The sequence below is a fragment of the Myotis nattereri genome (assembly GCF_964212035.1).
Source record: "Myotis nattereri genome assembly, chromosome: 3".
Taxonomy (NCBI): domain Eukaryota; kingdom Metazoa; phylum Chordata; class Mammalia; order Chiroptera; family Vespertilionidae; genus Myotis; species Myotis nattereri.
Genome location: NC_138077.1, coordinates 39920689 through 39939145, shown reverse-complemented (window position 1 = coordinate 39939145; position 18457 = coordinate 39920689). Strand labels below are relative to the sequence as shown.

General features: G+C 32.8%; 1 protein-coding gene across 6 annotated transcripts in view; it reads right to left on the bottom strand.

Moving 5' to 3' along the window:
* Positions 1-1524: 1524 nt before the first annotated feature.
* Positions 1525-18457, bottom strand: part of FXR1 (FMR1 autosomal homolog 1) — a 65477-nt gene continuing 48544 nt past the window's right edge. Inside the window, exons 11-18 of one of the 6 annotated variants that reach the window (XM_081087848.1) lie at positions 14995-15081; positions 13688-13745; positions 13538-13600; positions 9820-10023; positions 7711-7911; positions 6921-7001; positions 3321-3412; positions 1525-2590 (exon numbers count right to left, since the gene is read on the bottom strand). In XM_081087848.1, coding sequence (XP_080943974.1) covers positions 2420-2590; positions 3321-3412; positions 6921-7001; positions 7711-7911; positions 9820-10023; positions 13538-13600; positions 13688-13745; positions 14995-15081 — 957 coding nt within the window. In that variant the 3' untranslated portion in view covers positions 1525-2419. Of the gene's footprint in view, positions 2591-3320; positions 3413-6920; positions 7002-7710; positions 7912-9819; positions 10024-13537; positions 13746-14994; positions 15082-18457 lie in introns of all 6 variants that reach the window. The other 5 variants (XM_081087846.1, XM_081087849.1, XM_081087847.1 and 2 more) reach the window with 5 other exon arrangements.

Here is an 18457-nt window from a genome sequence, read left to right as displayed (position 1 = left end):
GTGCTGGCACAATATTTGAGCTGCAGAAGACCTTTAGAATAGTGTCTTGCTTGAGTATCTGTTTAATGTGCACAGTTAAGTTCTCCCATAGCAACCAACATCTAATTTAATAGCCTAAAAAGATGCACCCCTCTCAAAATAAGTTTGGAATGCTATCTGAACCGACAATGGTTCTCTTTAGGAAGTGGGCTTTTCATTTCTGAACGTGAGCATGTACTATTTACCCCCTGAAAAGCTTATCAGGATTCTTCAAAACATATTTTTAAAGGACAGAACATTGGGTTTACTTATAATGAAATCTTATTGCTTATTTCCTTGAATATGGTTGTCAGTTCTAAAGCACTGCTTGGGCTAGCTATACCCTTTTTAAGGTGGTCTCCTCACCTTTCTTCCTTTCCCATGGAAACAATCTTTATGGAAGGACTTTAGCAAATCTGTTCTATGTGAAAGAAAATGAATCCTTTTTTTCTTATACCACATTCACCAATTTGGGGATTAATGAACATATTTCTCATAACTCTTAATTTGTAAACCTATTACTGAAGAGAACTAAGAATAAAAAGGCCAACAATTTTACTTGTTTCTAACATTGATAGATAAAAATACATTGGTGGGTAGTAAAAACCAGGATGTGAAATTACTTCATATTGCTATTTAACGTGCAAGGACTGGCTATACACAACACACCTTACTAGTACTTTAAAAAATCTGTTAGGGCTTTATAAAAGAGCATTTAATAACGTCACATCTCATCCTCAACAATAGGTTTAAGTGCTAGGGTTATGCGCACTAACCTGGCAATTACTACAATTTTAACTATACCCTGAATTCTCCTTCAATACTTATAAACTAAAAGTACATTTTTATGCACATAAAAAATTAACACAAGTTATGCACATAAAAACAAGACAACAAATGACAAAAAGGGCTTTCTTGCTCAGTGATCTACATAATATTGTGGAGCTAAACTTTCCCTTAAATCCACAAGTGTTGTATATGACCTCACAATTAGCTTCGTAAATTGTTGCTTTTTGCAACACACTTAGTGTGAAAGTCTTCATCTTCCTAAATTATCTAAAATATATATATAAAAAAAATACAATCATTCGTATGAGAATCTTCAAAACTATTTCCATGAGAATCAAAAAGCAAACCAGTGGCTTATTCCATTATTTTAAAATTGTTCATACTTCTTTATAAAAATAATTTTAAATAAAGGCAAAAAATTCTAGATTTTACCCCACTGCCCTCCAAATTTGTCTTTGATTACAATTTTATGTTCCAAAGATTTTCCTAAATCAAATGTATGATCAATTCCCTAAACCATTCTATTCTCACAGATTAAATTTTAATTGCTAAGATTTCAGGATTCATCACAAAATGATTAACTGACCAATCAATAGTTTGATATTATTTATAAGCAAGTATAAATGCTTTTTAAAAAGCAATCAGGATACTATTCTAGGCCTCTAAGTAGCTCCAACTACTTTGCAACAGTGGGCATAAAAAGTAGAAAGTTAAAAATCAGCAAATGGAAGATCAAAGTTTATTTACTACCTGCATACAAAAACATATTGCACATCAAACAACCAAAATTAAAAAAAAAAGAAAAGAAAAGGGGGGGGGGGAGAAAAAAAGAAAAGGAAAAGATACTCTACTGGACTAACATGTAGTTTATACAGAATAAACCTTCTGGAAAGTGATCTTTTCAGTAGTTCAGGTTATGTCTGAATGGACATGACTAATTCAGCTTAGTGTTTTAACTAAAGCTATGTTTGATTTTTAAATACTGTACACTTTAATAAATAAACCAAACAAAGCCTCAATATAGAACAGTCACTGCCAATATCACCCAGTGTCCCTGCAGTTGAGAGTTTAACAAATGTATTCCAGTGGTCTGCAGATTTTCCTCTACATACAGCATTTTAAAAACACATCAAAACAGACCAGTTTCCAGACTAAACTAATGAAGAAATTACAATTCAGTGCAAAATATTTTAGACTGCATTTCAACTCTAGTTTTCCTCAGGTGAAGAAGTGGTTGCATATTATTAAAAATGTAACAAAAGCAGCTAATGCTTTCATAAAGAGTATTATGTCAGGGATCCCACCCCACCAACCTCCCCCCATCTCTGCCATATTTTGAAAACAAAATAACATTTCCTATAGCCAGCAACTTTTTTTAATGTTACATATACTATTCTCAAGGCACATCTGATGATATATTTTATAACACAGTAGGTGTCAAAGTATGTTTAACATATGATTTCTTCAGGATCCCTCCCCTTTCTGAATTCCAAATGGAGGAACTGAAAGTGCGATGTAAAGACTGGCGATCCATATTCTATCTTTGGCAAGCTGTACAAGCACTATTGTAAAATGTAATGTAAAAGAACTGTAAACTAGGAACTTCTTCAGTTTATGAAACACCATTCAGGACTGCTGCTTCTTGAGTGTTTTCTTCTTTTAAGGTATTAATCTTTTCTTCTCCTGGAGTACGCTGTAGCTTAGAAATTTCATCGCCAGAAGCACTAGTTGGGCCATTTATTGCCTTTTCTGAAGGGCCATGCTCTTCAATCACATCTTTTGCCTGCCAAAGGGAGACAACTTTTTCAACTTCTTTATAAATAAAATCTATAGCTGAGGAGGAAAATAACTACATAAACAATAATTAGCTACTAAGTAATTTTAGTTTGATACAATGGATCAAATAATTCAAATATCCTTAAAGTTCAAAATAAATACCAATATACTCTACCTCTCTGGGCATTTCAATTCTTTGTTTCGAGTACCTAGAGGTACCTGATTACTGAATAGTATGTACTTGATTACTGAAATTTGAACCTAATTTTATTTTAACCAGTTGAAAGCTCACCATGTAAAAGATATAGTTAATACCCTAAGTAAATCAAATAATCGCCTACTTTACTCACCTTTTTAAAAACTCAGTTACATATAAATCCTTTAAAGCATTAAAGGAATTGAAACTTAAAGGTCTAGATCTATCACTGAGAAGAAGTATGTAGCCTATGGCTCCCAAATTAAGCAATAATCTTTATGCCCAATATCTTTGGGCAGACTGAGCTTTACAAATGCTATTTAGAGTTCTAACGGAAAAGTATTTCAGGCTCAAGCATGCATTTCTATCTTCAGTTACCTGGGGCCAACAATAAACTCAATAGTAGTCTTTAACTAAAATAGTATTTGTTTAGTTGGGGGGAAACAAGCGATCATACAGAAAGTTAAGTAAAAATAAAGCTAAACCATACAAAAAAAAAAAAAAAAAAGGCAACAAAACCTACATTTTAAATTCTCCTTACCATTTCTTTCTTGTTTTTAGCCAAAGTTTCCCTTGGGAGGTTTCTTTGTCTGCTCTGAGACTCAGCTCTAGAAATATAATCTGCAACTGTGACTGTTGAAGATGAGAAAAAAATTACAGGTGTTGAAAAATATGTCTAAAGTTTATTTATGGATAAAGAGTAATTTTACTTTTAAAATAAACTAATGGTGGGTTACCCAATTTTAAATTTTTCTTAAGCTGGGTAACACCTCCAACCAAAAACAGCTTGAAAAATGTGCCTGCAACTTAGCAATAACAATAAAAAGTTTTAAGCTGGAGATCGAGGAAGCCTAGATTAACGTCCTCTTTCACAGGAATCCAGCCATTTGCTTCTGGTTGAGTCTACGGCTGTGGCCTAAGTCTGATACAGAAATCCACAACCAAGAATAGGAAAGGCAGCATTCTAAGCCCAGACAGTATTTGGGGGGGAAAAATTGGGCAAGTTTGGTATAAATCATGGAGTGGTGTACTTCAGTTTGAAAATTTAAGCAAAGATGTAAAAAGTTACTCAAATATTAGCTCTGTTATTTTTTAAGAAACACAAGAAATCCAAGTGTGGTATTTTATGGTTCCTTTTAAACATTCCACACTAGAAACCATTCTGAGTGATCGACAATAAAAAACTACAAGCAAACTAAAGATGACAGAAAGCCACCCTAAAAATTGTAAACATTGATCATGGTAAGAGAAAGGCCACCGTGAATTTAACTAACCACTCCCTCCTCACTTAGCCAATCTTTCAATCTTTTGAGGGACTGATTGAGGTGTGCATGTGTGTTTGCAAGTAGGTGGATGGCAGTAGTGATCTAGGGAAAAGATTAATCCAACCTAACGTCTGTCTTACTGCCAACCCAGTGCCACAAATGACCTCTTGTCTACAGGTACTCTGGGCTAGTCTAACTTTATGCCTCAATCCTCTCTCTCTGAAGGCTTGCAACTTAGAATTCACTTATTTGAAGAAATAACAAAAGAATCATTCTCTTTCTTTGGAGGAATTATTGTGTATCAGAAACTGGTGAAGAAAAATCCCTGATTATGTGAAATATAGTATATTTTAAATTATGGGAGCAAATTAATTATGTAAAGAATGAAAATTCAAGTAAATGTCTAATTAGTCACTAGTTAGGAGGAGAATTGGTTCATCAGGTTCAAATTTTATAAAAATACATCATTTTGATGTAATATAAAACTGCATTTATTTACAATTCATTTTTTCTTAATCATAAACTGACATACTAATACTTTTATAAGATCCAAGAACCGTCTAAAAGTATTAGATGAATTTTTTAAAAGCTCAAAAAACAATGTAATTCAGAAATAATACATATCATTTATTAGAAATATCACTAAAGATGTTTCTTGTCTAAAACTGCTTCTTTTCTTCCAAATTAGAAGAAACTGAGTGTACTCATTTTGGAGCTTTAAAAATCATTTAAATTCACTGTTAATGAATTATAAATACATTTAACAATGGTTTCCAAAATTGGGGAGGGGGATACTATCAAATCCACTTCATTGTTATGTCTACGTACCTGGTGATAAAACCATTCTAGGAATTATTCTAATTTGGGAAGCACCTTAATAATTAAATCCATTATATTTCTATAATTCAGTCCTCAGTGATACCTGGAGAACTCATCTACCTGGAAACCCTGACAATTATGTACAGACATAGAATAATATACTTTAATATAGTTTACCAATTAAATTAAAAGGCACTTAGTTGGAAAGGTAAAAACTTACCAGTGCCCCTCCTTTCCCATAAGGGGAGGTAAAACCAAAACAAATTCAGTTGATTAAAAAAACAAAACCCCTATCTATAGCCAGTCTTTAAAATACCAGCCACTTAAAAGTTCAATACAGATGAATACATATTTAAAATATCTAGGGGAAAAAACAATTTGTGCAACATAATTTGGACCCTAGAATTTCCTCTTAGGTTAGAGGTCCAAGTTAATCAACTGGACACCACTGTATTGTCACATTTTTAGTAGAGAATATTCATTATTTAATTTACATTAAGAGCAGGAAATTTTAAGCAAATAGAACAAATTAAATAACTGTATTTAAAAGAATGTTGATATTCTTTAGATAGAGGCTGCCTTCCTAGAACTGCTGCAGAGGCAATGAGAAAATGTGTGCTTGTTCTATCTTATTTTGAGTTTTGGGTTTGTTTTTTTAGGGGGGATTGAGGAGGGAGTAGGGCAGGAATAGGCTAGGGAAGGCAAAGAATTCTAAAGATGAAAAGCAATTTCCAAAAGAACAGAGTAAAATAGGAATAAATTGCGATATGGAACAAAAGTTATTAAAAATTCCAAATTACTCAAATTTCAATTAATACCATGCAGAAATCTCTGCCTCTTCGTTGACAAAACCACTACATTATTCCTTTTATGTCCATTGACTTAGTAATAAATCACCATCCATTTAGTTAATAAATTACATTGTAATTTATCCTATAATAAGCGCCCAGCTTGAACTTTCTTATTTATAAAGTATGGCCAGATACTATATTCACTGCTGTGCCAGCTTAAGAAAATGAAATACGATCTCTTGATCTAAAATATATCTCTAACACTAAAGACAGTAGGTAAAGAAGAGAGGGGAAAACAAATATGTTCTGGAAATTTGCTATATTTGACAATATTTAATTCCTTTTAGTTTTACAAATATCTTTAAAGCATGAGGTTGTTTTTTTTTCAAGAATGGGAACTAATAGCCTTTAATGGGTTTTCCCAAATATCTCTGTAACCACCTAACTTAAAATTCTAAAGATAATGGAATTTACATTCCTTAGCTGGGGAAAACACATGAAAGAATTTGCTCTGGAAAGAATGCAAAATTGATTAGCTTAAAGGGGGTTTATTTGTGAATATACATGTGATTCTCTTACACAGGAAATGGAATTATGTTCAAAATAATAGACACAACCAACAAGTTTTCTTTGAAGTTACTAAAAACATGACTACTTAAAAATTAACATTCTAAAGCTAATAGGTAAGTACTATTAATTTGAATAGTTAGTAGGTGTAGGGATAAACATCACACTACAATAAACAAAAACATAGCATGCATTCCTCTTATTAGGAAAAAAACATTTTCAAGTATTTTTCTCATTTATACTTTTTTTAAAAAAATGTGGGTATTATAAAATTCCCACAAAAATGAGGTGCTAAATGCAGATAGAGTAAGCAGGCACCATGCAAAAGCTCTCCAGTTTTGCCAATCAACCTCAATCACAATCTAACAACATAGTCCCCGGGGATGGCAGACCCCAATTCAAGTGTAAAGAATCTGCCAAGTGGACAAAATAATGGCCTTCTCAACAGTATTTCCATGAAAACAATTTGAGTAATATTAGTTCAATTAGACAGATTACTAAACATTTATGGTGTCAAGGAAGAATGCATTTCTTAAGAGTAGTAGTCTTATTAGTTGAGTAAACAATTTATGCAATGCACATCTTGAATGTATATGCACACATGTGTATATGTAAGTATAATTTATTTAGAAAGCAGACACATGACATTTTTTTTCCATGCTTATGACCTGGTGTTGTCAACAGGTCCACTCAAGTTACCTGGCTGTCTATCTTCTGCCTGACCCCTGAAACGACGCCTGCGGCTACGATTGCGTCGCTGGGGTTTTTTTTCACTATCATCTGTAATTGCAAAATTTACCATGAACTATTCTGATAAAAACAAAACAAAACAAAAACTTTGTTCCTTCAAAGATTCAAGGAAAGGGAAAGAGAAACTTTCAGTTAAATAGGGAAGAAAAAACACATAAATTACTGACAGGAAAATAACTTTCGTAGTTTTAAGCATTCCAAATAGATTTACAAAATGGAATTATCATCTGGAAATTAAGAGGGTTTTTAACTCTTAAACTTTATGACTTAATTTTTAAAATGCCATCATTCAGGGAGATAAAGTTTTCCTCTCCAATACAGTTTATTTATTAACCAAAGTTAATGACAGTTTAGCCCTTTGCAAATTAATGCCATTTTCATTAGTGTTATTTATAATAATTTTCATTAGTGTTATTTATAATAATTTTTAAAGAGGTAAGCTGAAAGCCCAATTTTGGTTTAGGTACAAAAAGAGTATTAAGTGCCTTGCAGTTTGTATATCTGTGTTATGCAATGGCATCAAAGGGCATTTTAATAAACCCTCTCAGTTTCAAATAATTTGACTATACAAATTGAAAACTGGATATTTAAGACAGATACAACGCTATCTTTGTTTGAAGCAAGCACTAAAAAATCCAATTTTCAAATTGCGTATTTTTGGGTTTTTGTTTATGTGAAACAAGCATAATACATTAACAGTATTATACAATATATATCTTTTCCCTAAGTGCTTACATACCTAGCCCATTTTCATTAACTGAAGCTGTATCAGATTCAGTCATTCCATCCATCAGAACAGCATCTTCATCAGTCCTTCGTCTACGAGACCGCCTACGACGGTTAGTACTGTGATGAGATTCGCTGGCATCAGTGTCTGCAGTCTGATCTGATTCTGTATTATCAAGTAAGCTGTATGGATTGCTGTCTGGATCTTTGAGCACTATATGCATGTCAGAGGCAAGAAATATTTGTTTAAGAGAGCTGCAGTAAATAGGAATGTTCTCATCTATATTAAGCTGTATTAATTAATAATTAAGAAACTTGAATTTTGCCCCAATAAAAATATATTCTGTTTTCAAATGTTTTCTTTATCACTATTTTACCTGGAAAGTAGTAAAGATGAAAAAACTTGAAATGGCAATGAAAAATTAAAGCAAAAGATGAGCAGACATCTCAGCTTCCTACTGTTTCACTTTGACTTGTTTTGAAAATGTTAGGATATATATAGCATATTATACATGCTACTTCTGACATTCACATTCCTAGTTAAACCTGACCAGAGGTTAGAAAAATAAAATTAAGGAGAAATAAATATCCAGCTAATATGAATTAATTTGAACAAAGAGCTTTTGTCACCTTTATTGAACTAAAGGTGACTGTTGCTTCTTTTTGCTAATATTAATGGACTATTTCCAAATAATACTCAACACCTGCACTCCACGACTTATCAGAAATCCGTTACTATAAACTGAAGCAATCAAAACAAGTCTACACACACACACAAAGGAAAGAAACAACTATAAAAGTTGAAATTCTAACTGGTTATAGCACAATGTGGAAATGAGCGTTGACTAGTGCTCCCATCTCTAGAAACAAAAAGTGAAGGTGGGATAAGGTGGGGTGAAGGTGGGAAAAGAAAAGTTTTAAGAAAAAAATACCCATCTTACCTATGTGCATTTATTGCCTCCACCAATCAAATTATAGAAGAAATTCACCTAATCACGACTTTTCATTTCTAAGCTTCCATTGGTAACAGCTAGCAAGCTAGCATCTTTGCAAAAGACACTAAGTTTATCCATTAATCATAAACACTAAGTACATTTATTTATAATTCAGCATATTATATTATAAACCTTGGTAATAGTGAACAATGTGCTAAAATATAAAAACTATTTATCTGAAAACCTATACACTAAATTTTAGGGATTAAAGAGTTTCACTGGAACTAGAGAGTACCTTTTAAAAAGTTCCTAAATTTTGTGACTTGTTCCAGTTTTTTCTAACTTGTAAGCACATCTGGTGTATATATATATATATAATATACCTCCTGTTTTATATATACCTCCTGCCCATCTGGCATATATTTAATTATATATGTTTTATAACATTTAAAATACTACATAAACTTTCATAGGGCACTGTATAACATTAAGAGTGGTTTTCTTAAAGTGGTTTACAATACGTTATGGTTATTTCCCTGATATAATCTAGTCCAAGTATCCCTGACAATTCTCCCCCCAGCCCTATTATGCTAAACAAAAACATTCTGGCAACTCTACAACTCCACTGAAGTTATAGCATTTAAAATCTTCAAAAACACATGAGTAAAAAGTTGCTTGCACACCTCAAATCTCAGTCTTCTAAACACTTCTCTTTACAACTCAATTCCTCAAACAGTAAAATAATAAAAAATATATTTTAAGTTGAATACACAATTTTTTCCTGTTCCCATAGTACACAGTGTAGCAAAAAATGGTTTTCAGTTACCTTTCAATATTAAGTACCCAAAGGAATTTAGATCTTTCTGACCATATGAATTATCTGGGTCTGTCTGGCCAACAAATACGTAAACTCAATAATTCTAGAGAGAAAAAACACTCTAATTACATAAGCCCTTCAAAATTGAAGGGATAAACAAATACCTATTTTTCTGACCCAAATATTCTAGTTAACTTTCACTGATAAAACACTCTACAGGGCTTTTCCTTACACTGTTATGTTGTATTATTTTCTTCAGTGAATTCCAAGAAAAACTTCCAAAAATCAGTGGCCCCAGAAAATAAACTAATTTGTATAAAGTCACAATGTTTACAAAAAAAGAATGCTGACATAGTATATAAAAGACTACCAGAACTGATGGAGGATTTGCCACCACGTGGTCCACCACGACCTCGACCCCCTGAGACACTTCGGCCTCTTCCTCCTGGGCGTCTCCTACTGTCACGTTGATGTCGGCTCTCTCGATCGTCTTCTCCTGCCAATGACCAATCACTCAGCTCGTCTTTACGCTCAGATTCTGTTTCAGAGGGGTTAGACAGCTCAGAGTTTGTACCTTGGGAAAGAAGAGAACATAAGCCAATTTTTTATAGGAATGAAAAAAAAAAATTAAAAGTTTCCTGCAAATCATTGTTTAAATAACTGCTATTTGGCTGCTTCAAAAACACTAAATCAAAACACTGATTTCAAAATTTCTTAATAAAGAAATATTAATATTATACTAATAATATAGTATCTACTCTTCAGATAGTTAAAACCTGAATTGTTTTACAGCCAACAGATTACAGAAAACATATAAAACATTACATATACAAATATAAAAATGCACTAAATGGGAAAATATTTTTAAAATATTGCCCATTTTTATGTTTAATATCAAATTAGTATAGTAAATATAACTGCTACCCAATATTTAAAAGCAACTTCAATTATATTTAGAAAAATAGTTATGTAGCGTGTTTTACCATTTTTTCACATTTTAATATCTCTGAAATCAGGATGTTTCTGATAACTAATGGTCTCTTATAAACTGGAAGTGTATTTTTAGTGGCTGTACATAAAACAGCTATGTTTTATGAGCAAGTTTCTTAAATTAGAACAGTATTTGAAATTACTGAACAAATTTTAAGAGGGTTATTCTAAGGAAAGACAACTTCAAATCAACAACAGATCCATGAGACAAAAATTCAGCCTGACTTTAAAAGTTTAGACCATCTCTGACTTTCAAATGACCTATTTCAGTGATGGCGAACCTATGACACACATGTCAGAGGTGACACGCGAACTCATTTTTTTGGTTGATTTTTTCTTTGTTAAATGGCATTTAAATATATAAAATAAATATCAAAAATATAAGTCTTTGTTTTACTACGGTTGCAAATATCAAAAAATTTCTATATGTGACATGGTACCAGAGTTAAGTTTTTCAAAATGCTGACATGCCGAGCTCAAAAGGTTCGCCATCACTGACCTATTTTAATAATGACCCTTTAAAAATTTAAATTCCGCAAATAATCTATGCCTTACAATATCATCATTACATTAGATTTATGTAACCCAATCACTATCACACTCATTTCCACTTCTATTCTTAGGTAGTTCTGGGGTGTCTCTTCCACCTTTTCCTTTTATCATATAACCAAACATTTTTTTCAAAGCCCAGTTCAATTTCTAGGTTCAGACCAATGTAAATGAAAACAGACCTCTCTTCTTCTCTTATTTTCTTAGAAGCAATTTATACCTGTCATGCACTGTTGCCGAATGTTGTTTTCTATTTTTATCCCTTTTGGATCTACTTCTCACTTGGTCTATGATAAATGTAAAGGGTGCAGCTCTGTCTCATACCTTTAACTGCTCCCAGACGCCTAGCAATGAACATAACCATTTTCTGTTGAGTAAACTTGCTGCATGATTTTGAAGTTCCTTTGCTAAAACTCCCAAATAAGAGTGATTCCATACTAAACTATAAGTTCCCTACATTTGAATGCCACTGTCATTTGATGATAAAAGCGAAACACAAGAGCTCTTCAGATACAAAAGTTAAAAGGACTAAGTATAGGAAATAAAATATGAAGTTTAACAAGTGAAGGAGCCTACCAACTTCCTTTCTCCTTGAAGCTCCCAAACACTTATTTATCATTTCATGAATAGTGAAGAAAACCTTTGGAATGCATAAGAACGTCTGAACTTACAAACTTTTAAAAAAGCTTTAAAATTAACTCATAAAACTGATTCAATTTTTAATGACTCCAACAAATTAAAAGACTGGTTTTTAACAGAATTTTAATCAGATTTTCCCCTTTCTAAAATCACCCCTGAAGATGATTCACATCCTTTTCAATTATTGTGTATGCTAAACTTAATAGTTAGAGTACATTTTATCAAATCCACATGCCACCCATTCATCCTAAGACATACTTTGTGTGCCATTAAACAAATACTGCCAATGAAAGTTATAAGACATCATCCATTATAAGACAAATACCAACTTCAGGGATGTTCTAGAGAAAATGTTTCTTATACAGTTTATATGTATTATCTCCTTAAAAAATCCTTCTGATATTAAGTGGACAAGATCTATAGCCAAATTCAAATGACTTTATTTCTCTCAAGCCCAAGTTCCATGGTTATTTAAAAAAAATAGAATGTGACACCGTCTGTAAAGATTCAGAGGTAAGAGTGCCATCTACTGAACAATTGGCAGAGCTTTCTTCAGTACCAATGAGATTCCTCTACCTCTCTCAGGTAAATTTATTATCTACTCTCAACAAAAGCATTTTGCCAAAAAGTGATCGCTCATCTATAATTTGACTTGACTTCCCACAGAGGCTTATAATCCTCATCATCCAAAAAGTCAAATGTGATTATTTATACTATTAATTTGTACACCTCTGAAATCATTCAGTATATACTTAATTTCTATTTCATTACTGCTTTTCTTTTGTATTAAATGTATTTTCAGGAATATAATAAGTCCATAATTCTCAGCCCTTCACATGCTAAACAGTTTTACTTTATTGGAATTTGTTTTTCATGTTTCAATATAGGGTTAACTTTAAAAGTTAAAAAATGAAGATATGAAAGGGAAGGGAAAATTAATCTTTCAACTCTACAACAAATAAATAGTACAAATTTAACATAACTGGCAACATTAAATGATTCTTCAGTCAAACATGACATGAAATTTGGATATGTAACCTGCACACTGTAAGCTTTCATATATTCATATTTTCCCTAAATGCCTTTTATTTTAGGGATTATAAGATAGTATTTTCAAGGCAGTTAGAATGAGCATAGGGAAGTAGAGAAGTAAAGAGAAAGGAAAGAATAAAGGAAAAAAATAACCAGGTCACTGCTAAGATCCAAGTCCAAATGTAGAAAATTGGAAAACTCCACAAAGCTGAAGAAGAATAAGTGAGAATTTGGGATTAGAGAATTACCGACCAGCACAATCGATTGGCCTCTTGCTATATGGGTTAGGCCCCATCCTCAGAGTAAAATAAATACATTTTACAAAAATGTTAATTAGGTTCTAATTTTTAAAGCCCTCACTTTAGTGAAATGCTGTATTTCATAAAATAATTCGAGATATTAATACTCAGAACTGCTGAATGAGCCAATAAAGTATATTTTAAAAGCTAGTATATATTTGCTATATGCAATTTTGGCACAGTGGTTAGAATATTTCTCCTTTTTACTTTCCCCAGAGGGTAAGCAAAAATGATTCCTAGTAGTATAGCCAGCATTATTAGACTTTTATTGGAAAATGTACACAACTGTACAGGGGAAATATTTGGAAAACAAGTTTCATATCAATTTAATAATAAAAATGATAATGAACCATCAACGTAACAAAAACATGTTTTATTTCATTACACAGCTGTAATTGCACAGCTTTTATTGTCATTAACATAAAGTGTGCCATCACTATTACTAAGACGTATACCTCAGAACTATCTACTGCCCTCAAAGGGAAAATAAGGTAAAAAACTAACTAAATAATATTAAGCAAAATGTATTGGAGCACCTAAACTAGAACTAGTAAAAAAAAAAAAAAAAAAAGTTTTTACCATAACCGGAGGTGTAATTAGGGCCCCGACGACCTCTGCCTCTTCCACTATAAGACCTAGAACCTTGTACAGAAGAGACGGTACTTTCATCAGTGGCATATCCTTTCTCTTTTTCAGGCCCTCTGGTGGAAGAAGGTCTGAAACCCATACCAATCTGTCGTAGCTGTTCATCAATCTGTAGGCGTTCCATTCTTAGTTGTTCTACTTCCTATAATCAAAACAATAAAGGGTAAATCTTATTTGTAACTTTTTGTCTTCTTAAAGTCTAAATAAAGCTAGAGCTATACTCCCTACTAATGAAAGAAGCATCGTGGGCATTTGGTCAAGTACAATTGTGTTCCTAGTAAACAGAACCTGCAAAGTCATTTGCTGTTTCAATTCACCAAACATTTACTGATGCCCAACATGTGTGCCAGTCATGCTAAGTGCTACAGGCATGCAATGTGAAAAAAGACCAGGACTCTCCTCCTTCAAGGAGATGTTTGATAAGCATTAAAATGACCCATTTATTAAAAAGCTAATTATTATACAATGTTACCAGATTTAGCTCTGAAGGAGTTAAAACTCTGCTAAATGAGGTTCAGGTATCATGAATGAGAGGTACCATTAACCTACTTTCCTATCAAAATAATGACACCTGAGTTGTGACCTAGATGAACTAGTAGGCTTGATAATTCAGAAATTGAGGTCATTACAGGATGTGAAGGGAGGGTATCTAAACAAAGCTCTTGGCTTTATAAAAGTTAGTAGAGTACTGAAAGGTAAAACTTGGGCTTAGAATGCCAGATTGAATTGAGACTTATATAAAGATAAGCTTTTTTAAAAGAATGGAATGAGAGTATCAGGGGTGCTTTCAAAATATTAAAACAGCAGCAATGATATGACTAAAAGGAAAACATACTAACTAGATAGAGCAGTTGAGGATATTACTATACTCTAAACAAGAGAACCATAGCAGGAATAAAAGAGGAATAGTAGAAAATAACAAATACAACTTTTAATAATTTAATGTGGCTTTCTTTTCTAAAGCCCTTGCTCTATTTATGAACTCAAACAGACTACATTATACACAATGGTTAAGGAATTACCAAATGGCATCTGATTCAGATAATACCAGTTACAAAGAAAGCCTATCTTCACTGCTGATTCTGTGTCTTGTTTGCATGTAAAGCATCAAGTAAAAACAAAATAGTTCCAGTACAGAATGTGTAGGTACATTAAGTGATAACAGTAAGGAAAGAAATGCAAAAGTTCAGAGGGAAAGAGAAACAATGTGCATGAGGCAAATGATTTTATTATGGCAAAAGATGTTTTATTTATAAATTCTCATGAAAACAGGGCATAACTGAACCTAAATTAAAAATATATAAGTATCTAAAATTTACTACAAACATTACCAAATTAATAAAGCTTAAAGTGGGGAGCAACAATGATATAAATGTAAATAGTATACATACCTTTAGATAAGCAATATGATACTCTAAAAGAACTTGCACATTTCCGATGCTTTCTTTAGTGCCAACAAATACAAATGGAACCATTCCCTGTAAGAAAACAACATCCTCAAGCATTTAATATTTTAACAAAACTCTAGCCTAAATTTGACATACCAATATATAATTTGGAAAACTTTTCTAAAACACATAGCAATTTATATCTATTAAAGTTCAAGATTTAAAAATATACTTCTAAATATATCAATGTAATTTGAAATATTGAGATTTTCAAAAATTTGTCATATTTGCACTACAACTTAGCATTTAAAAAATTACATTTTAAATATCAGATTTTCTGGTCCATCCCCCACCCCATTTATTTATTAATAATAACCATTCTGCAGGTGTGAGATGCTATCACATTGTGATTTTAATTTTGCATTACTCTGAGAATTAGTGACACTGAGCATCTTCAGATAACGAAACCTTCGAAGTCTGTGTTGGAGGGAATGCTTCCCAACTGTTAACATAAGTATCACCTACAAAGTATAAATATTTACACAAAGTAAAATAAGGAATTATTGGTAAGGGCATACAGTTTGTCACAGGTTTAAAAGCAAGTTAAAAGATTAACATAGACCTGGTTTACCTTGATGAATTTTAGAGGAGGAAGGTTTTTAAAAAGTAGAAGAGAATTAAGATACTAATTGATGATTTCTTCTTCAAAGAAATACACTTCTAGCCATGGCTGGTTTGGCTCAGTGGATAGGGCATCGGTCTGCAGACCGAAGGGTCCCAGGTTCAATTCCAGTCAAGGGCACATGCCTGGGTTGCAGGCTCAATCCCCAGTAGGGGGCATGCAGGAGCAGCCGATCAATGATTCATCATTGATATTTCTATCTCTCCCTCTCCTTTCCTCTCTGAAATCAATAAAAATATATTAAAAAGAAGAAAAAAAAAGAAATACACTTCCAGCATACTATTGGCTAAGGGGAATGAGTATAGCCTAAATAAAGTGATCCAATGTGTTTCAGTGTCTCTTCTCATTTTCTTGATTTTATAGAATAGTTCCTTATGGAACTAAGTGTAGCTTAAGAACTTTTGATTCTATATAAGAAACTACTCTATGGCTTATTTTCAAACTGACTTTTTAAAAATTTAAGTGGTGAATTATTTATTTATGTATTTTTAATCCTCACCCAAGGATATTTTTCCCATTGACTTCTAGAAAGAATGGAAAGGATGGAGGAGGGAGAGAGAGGTGAAAGGGAGGGAGGAGGAAGAGAGAGAAACATCCGTTTCAGAAAGACACATGGATTGGTTGCCTCCTGCACAAGCCCCTACCGAGACTGGGGAACTCTTAATCTTTTTTTTTTTTTTTTCAATATATTTTATTGATTTTTACAAAGAGGAAGGGAGAGGGATCTAAAGTTAGGAAACATCGATGAGAGAGAAACATTGATCAGCTGGCCTCCTGCACAACCCCCACTGGGGATCAAGCCCGCAACCAAGGTACATGCCCCTGACTGGAATCAAACCCGGGACCATTCAGTCTGTGTGGGCCGACACCCTATCCACTGAGCAAAACTGGTTAGGTGGGAATTCTTAATCTTAAATTAAAAAACAAACAAACAAACTTAATTAATTGAACATTTATCAAGTGCCTACTCTATAAAATTCATTGTGATAGGGGAAAACTGAGAGAGAGAGAGAGAGAGAGAGAGAGGTGATAGGGGAAAACTGAGAGAGAGAGAGAGAGAGAGAGAGAGAGAGAGAGAGAGAGAGAGAGAGGTGATAGGGGAAAACTGAGAGAGAGAGAGAGAGAGAGAGAGAGAGAGAGAAAATTCAGATTTGATTTCTTGAGTTTATTACCTGGCTTGGAGATGTAAGATAAACCAGAAAATGTAAAAGAAAATCATTACATACCCTAGTATACCAACAGTAATTACTACGAATACAAAGGTCATCTCAGACCAGAGATGAGTCACCAAAGATTTTGGAGAAAGCAAGTTATAAAACACTCCCCAGGGGATTTAGGTGGCTTAAACTGTGGAATGGTGGCCCGAAATAAACCATTACCAAACTTCAGATTCATTTTAACATAAAATGTTTAGGAAATTGAAAAAATTCTTTATAGTATTATAGATTTTCAGCTTCTCGTAAAAAATATCAGATGATCTAGCAACACAATGCAGCATTCCCACACATCAACCAAATTAGAACTAAGCAGCATGTTTCTTTTACAGAAAGATACTTGGTGCCCTCCCACCCCTATCTTGTAAATCTCAACCTGCTTAATCATTTAACATGATTTTCTTGGTTTCTGTAAGCATTTACATTTAACCTAGCACAGAAATGGAACAATTGACCAATTCTACAAACTGAAAAGTATAAATTTTTATATTTGAAGGAGAACCTAGAATTCACTTGCAACAAGATGGTAAATATTAAAAATCAATTGGGATAAATAAAGGTAAGGGAAGATGACATAGTAGTATCAAGCCAAGAAATTTATACTTGAGTTGTTTATTAGCCTTTGCCAGTAAACATCATGATCTTCAGACTAATTTTCAATAGTGGTAGTATGCCAATAGATCTCTATTATCTTATATATTAAGCATAAAGAGGGAAAGTGACCATAATAGTATGAAACATTAATTTTATTCCTTATCTCAAAGGCATCTTAAAGTCATGCAAAAATGGTGAGAAAGGAAGGAGGGTTTGCTTAAGAATAAGTAAAAATTACTTGAGATTTGTAGTAATTTTCAAAACAGTGCAAAATGAAATCAATCTGAGCCACAAGTACTCATATGTATAAACACTATTCATTTGTTTTTCCTCATTCATTTTCCTCCACATTCTAACTAATTAAAATGAATAAAGGAAGTGACTATCTTACAGGCATCATTACAACATCCTTATGTGAAGCTATTTACTTACGCTAAATGTCTACAGCTTTTTGTTTTGTTTTATGAGACTGATTCTATCCAATAGGCTAACAAACTCTCCAAACAGTTATCTATTATGCAACACTGAAGAAGTTATATATGAGTATATTGCTGGAAGATAATTTGTAGGAAAATTCTTGCCTTATATTCAAACATACAAAGTTTAAGTCAACTCTACAGAGTTGATTACTGAAGCCACAAAATAAAGAAATCCTGGAAGTGATCTATGAAAGCAAAGAACAGCACTGTAGACAAGATATCTACATATGAGAAGTAGGACTGAAAAGAAATTTCAGAAAGTTCATATCAAAATAGCAACAGAAAACCTTACAGATTTCAATTAAGAAATAGTGCTTTCAGATTCTATAAAAATGCTAGGGAGAGTTGTCAAGAATTCCTTCATAAAAGACTGTATTGTTTAGTATCAAATTGAACAGCTTTACATTCTAAGTGTAAAAGGGACTGTTAACATGATCAAATTGAAGGCTTTTATTAAAAAACTGGCATTTTACCCAAGTACTGAGAAACCAACTAAG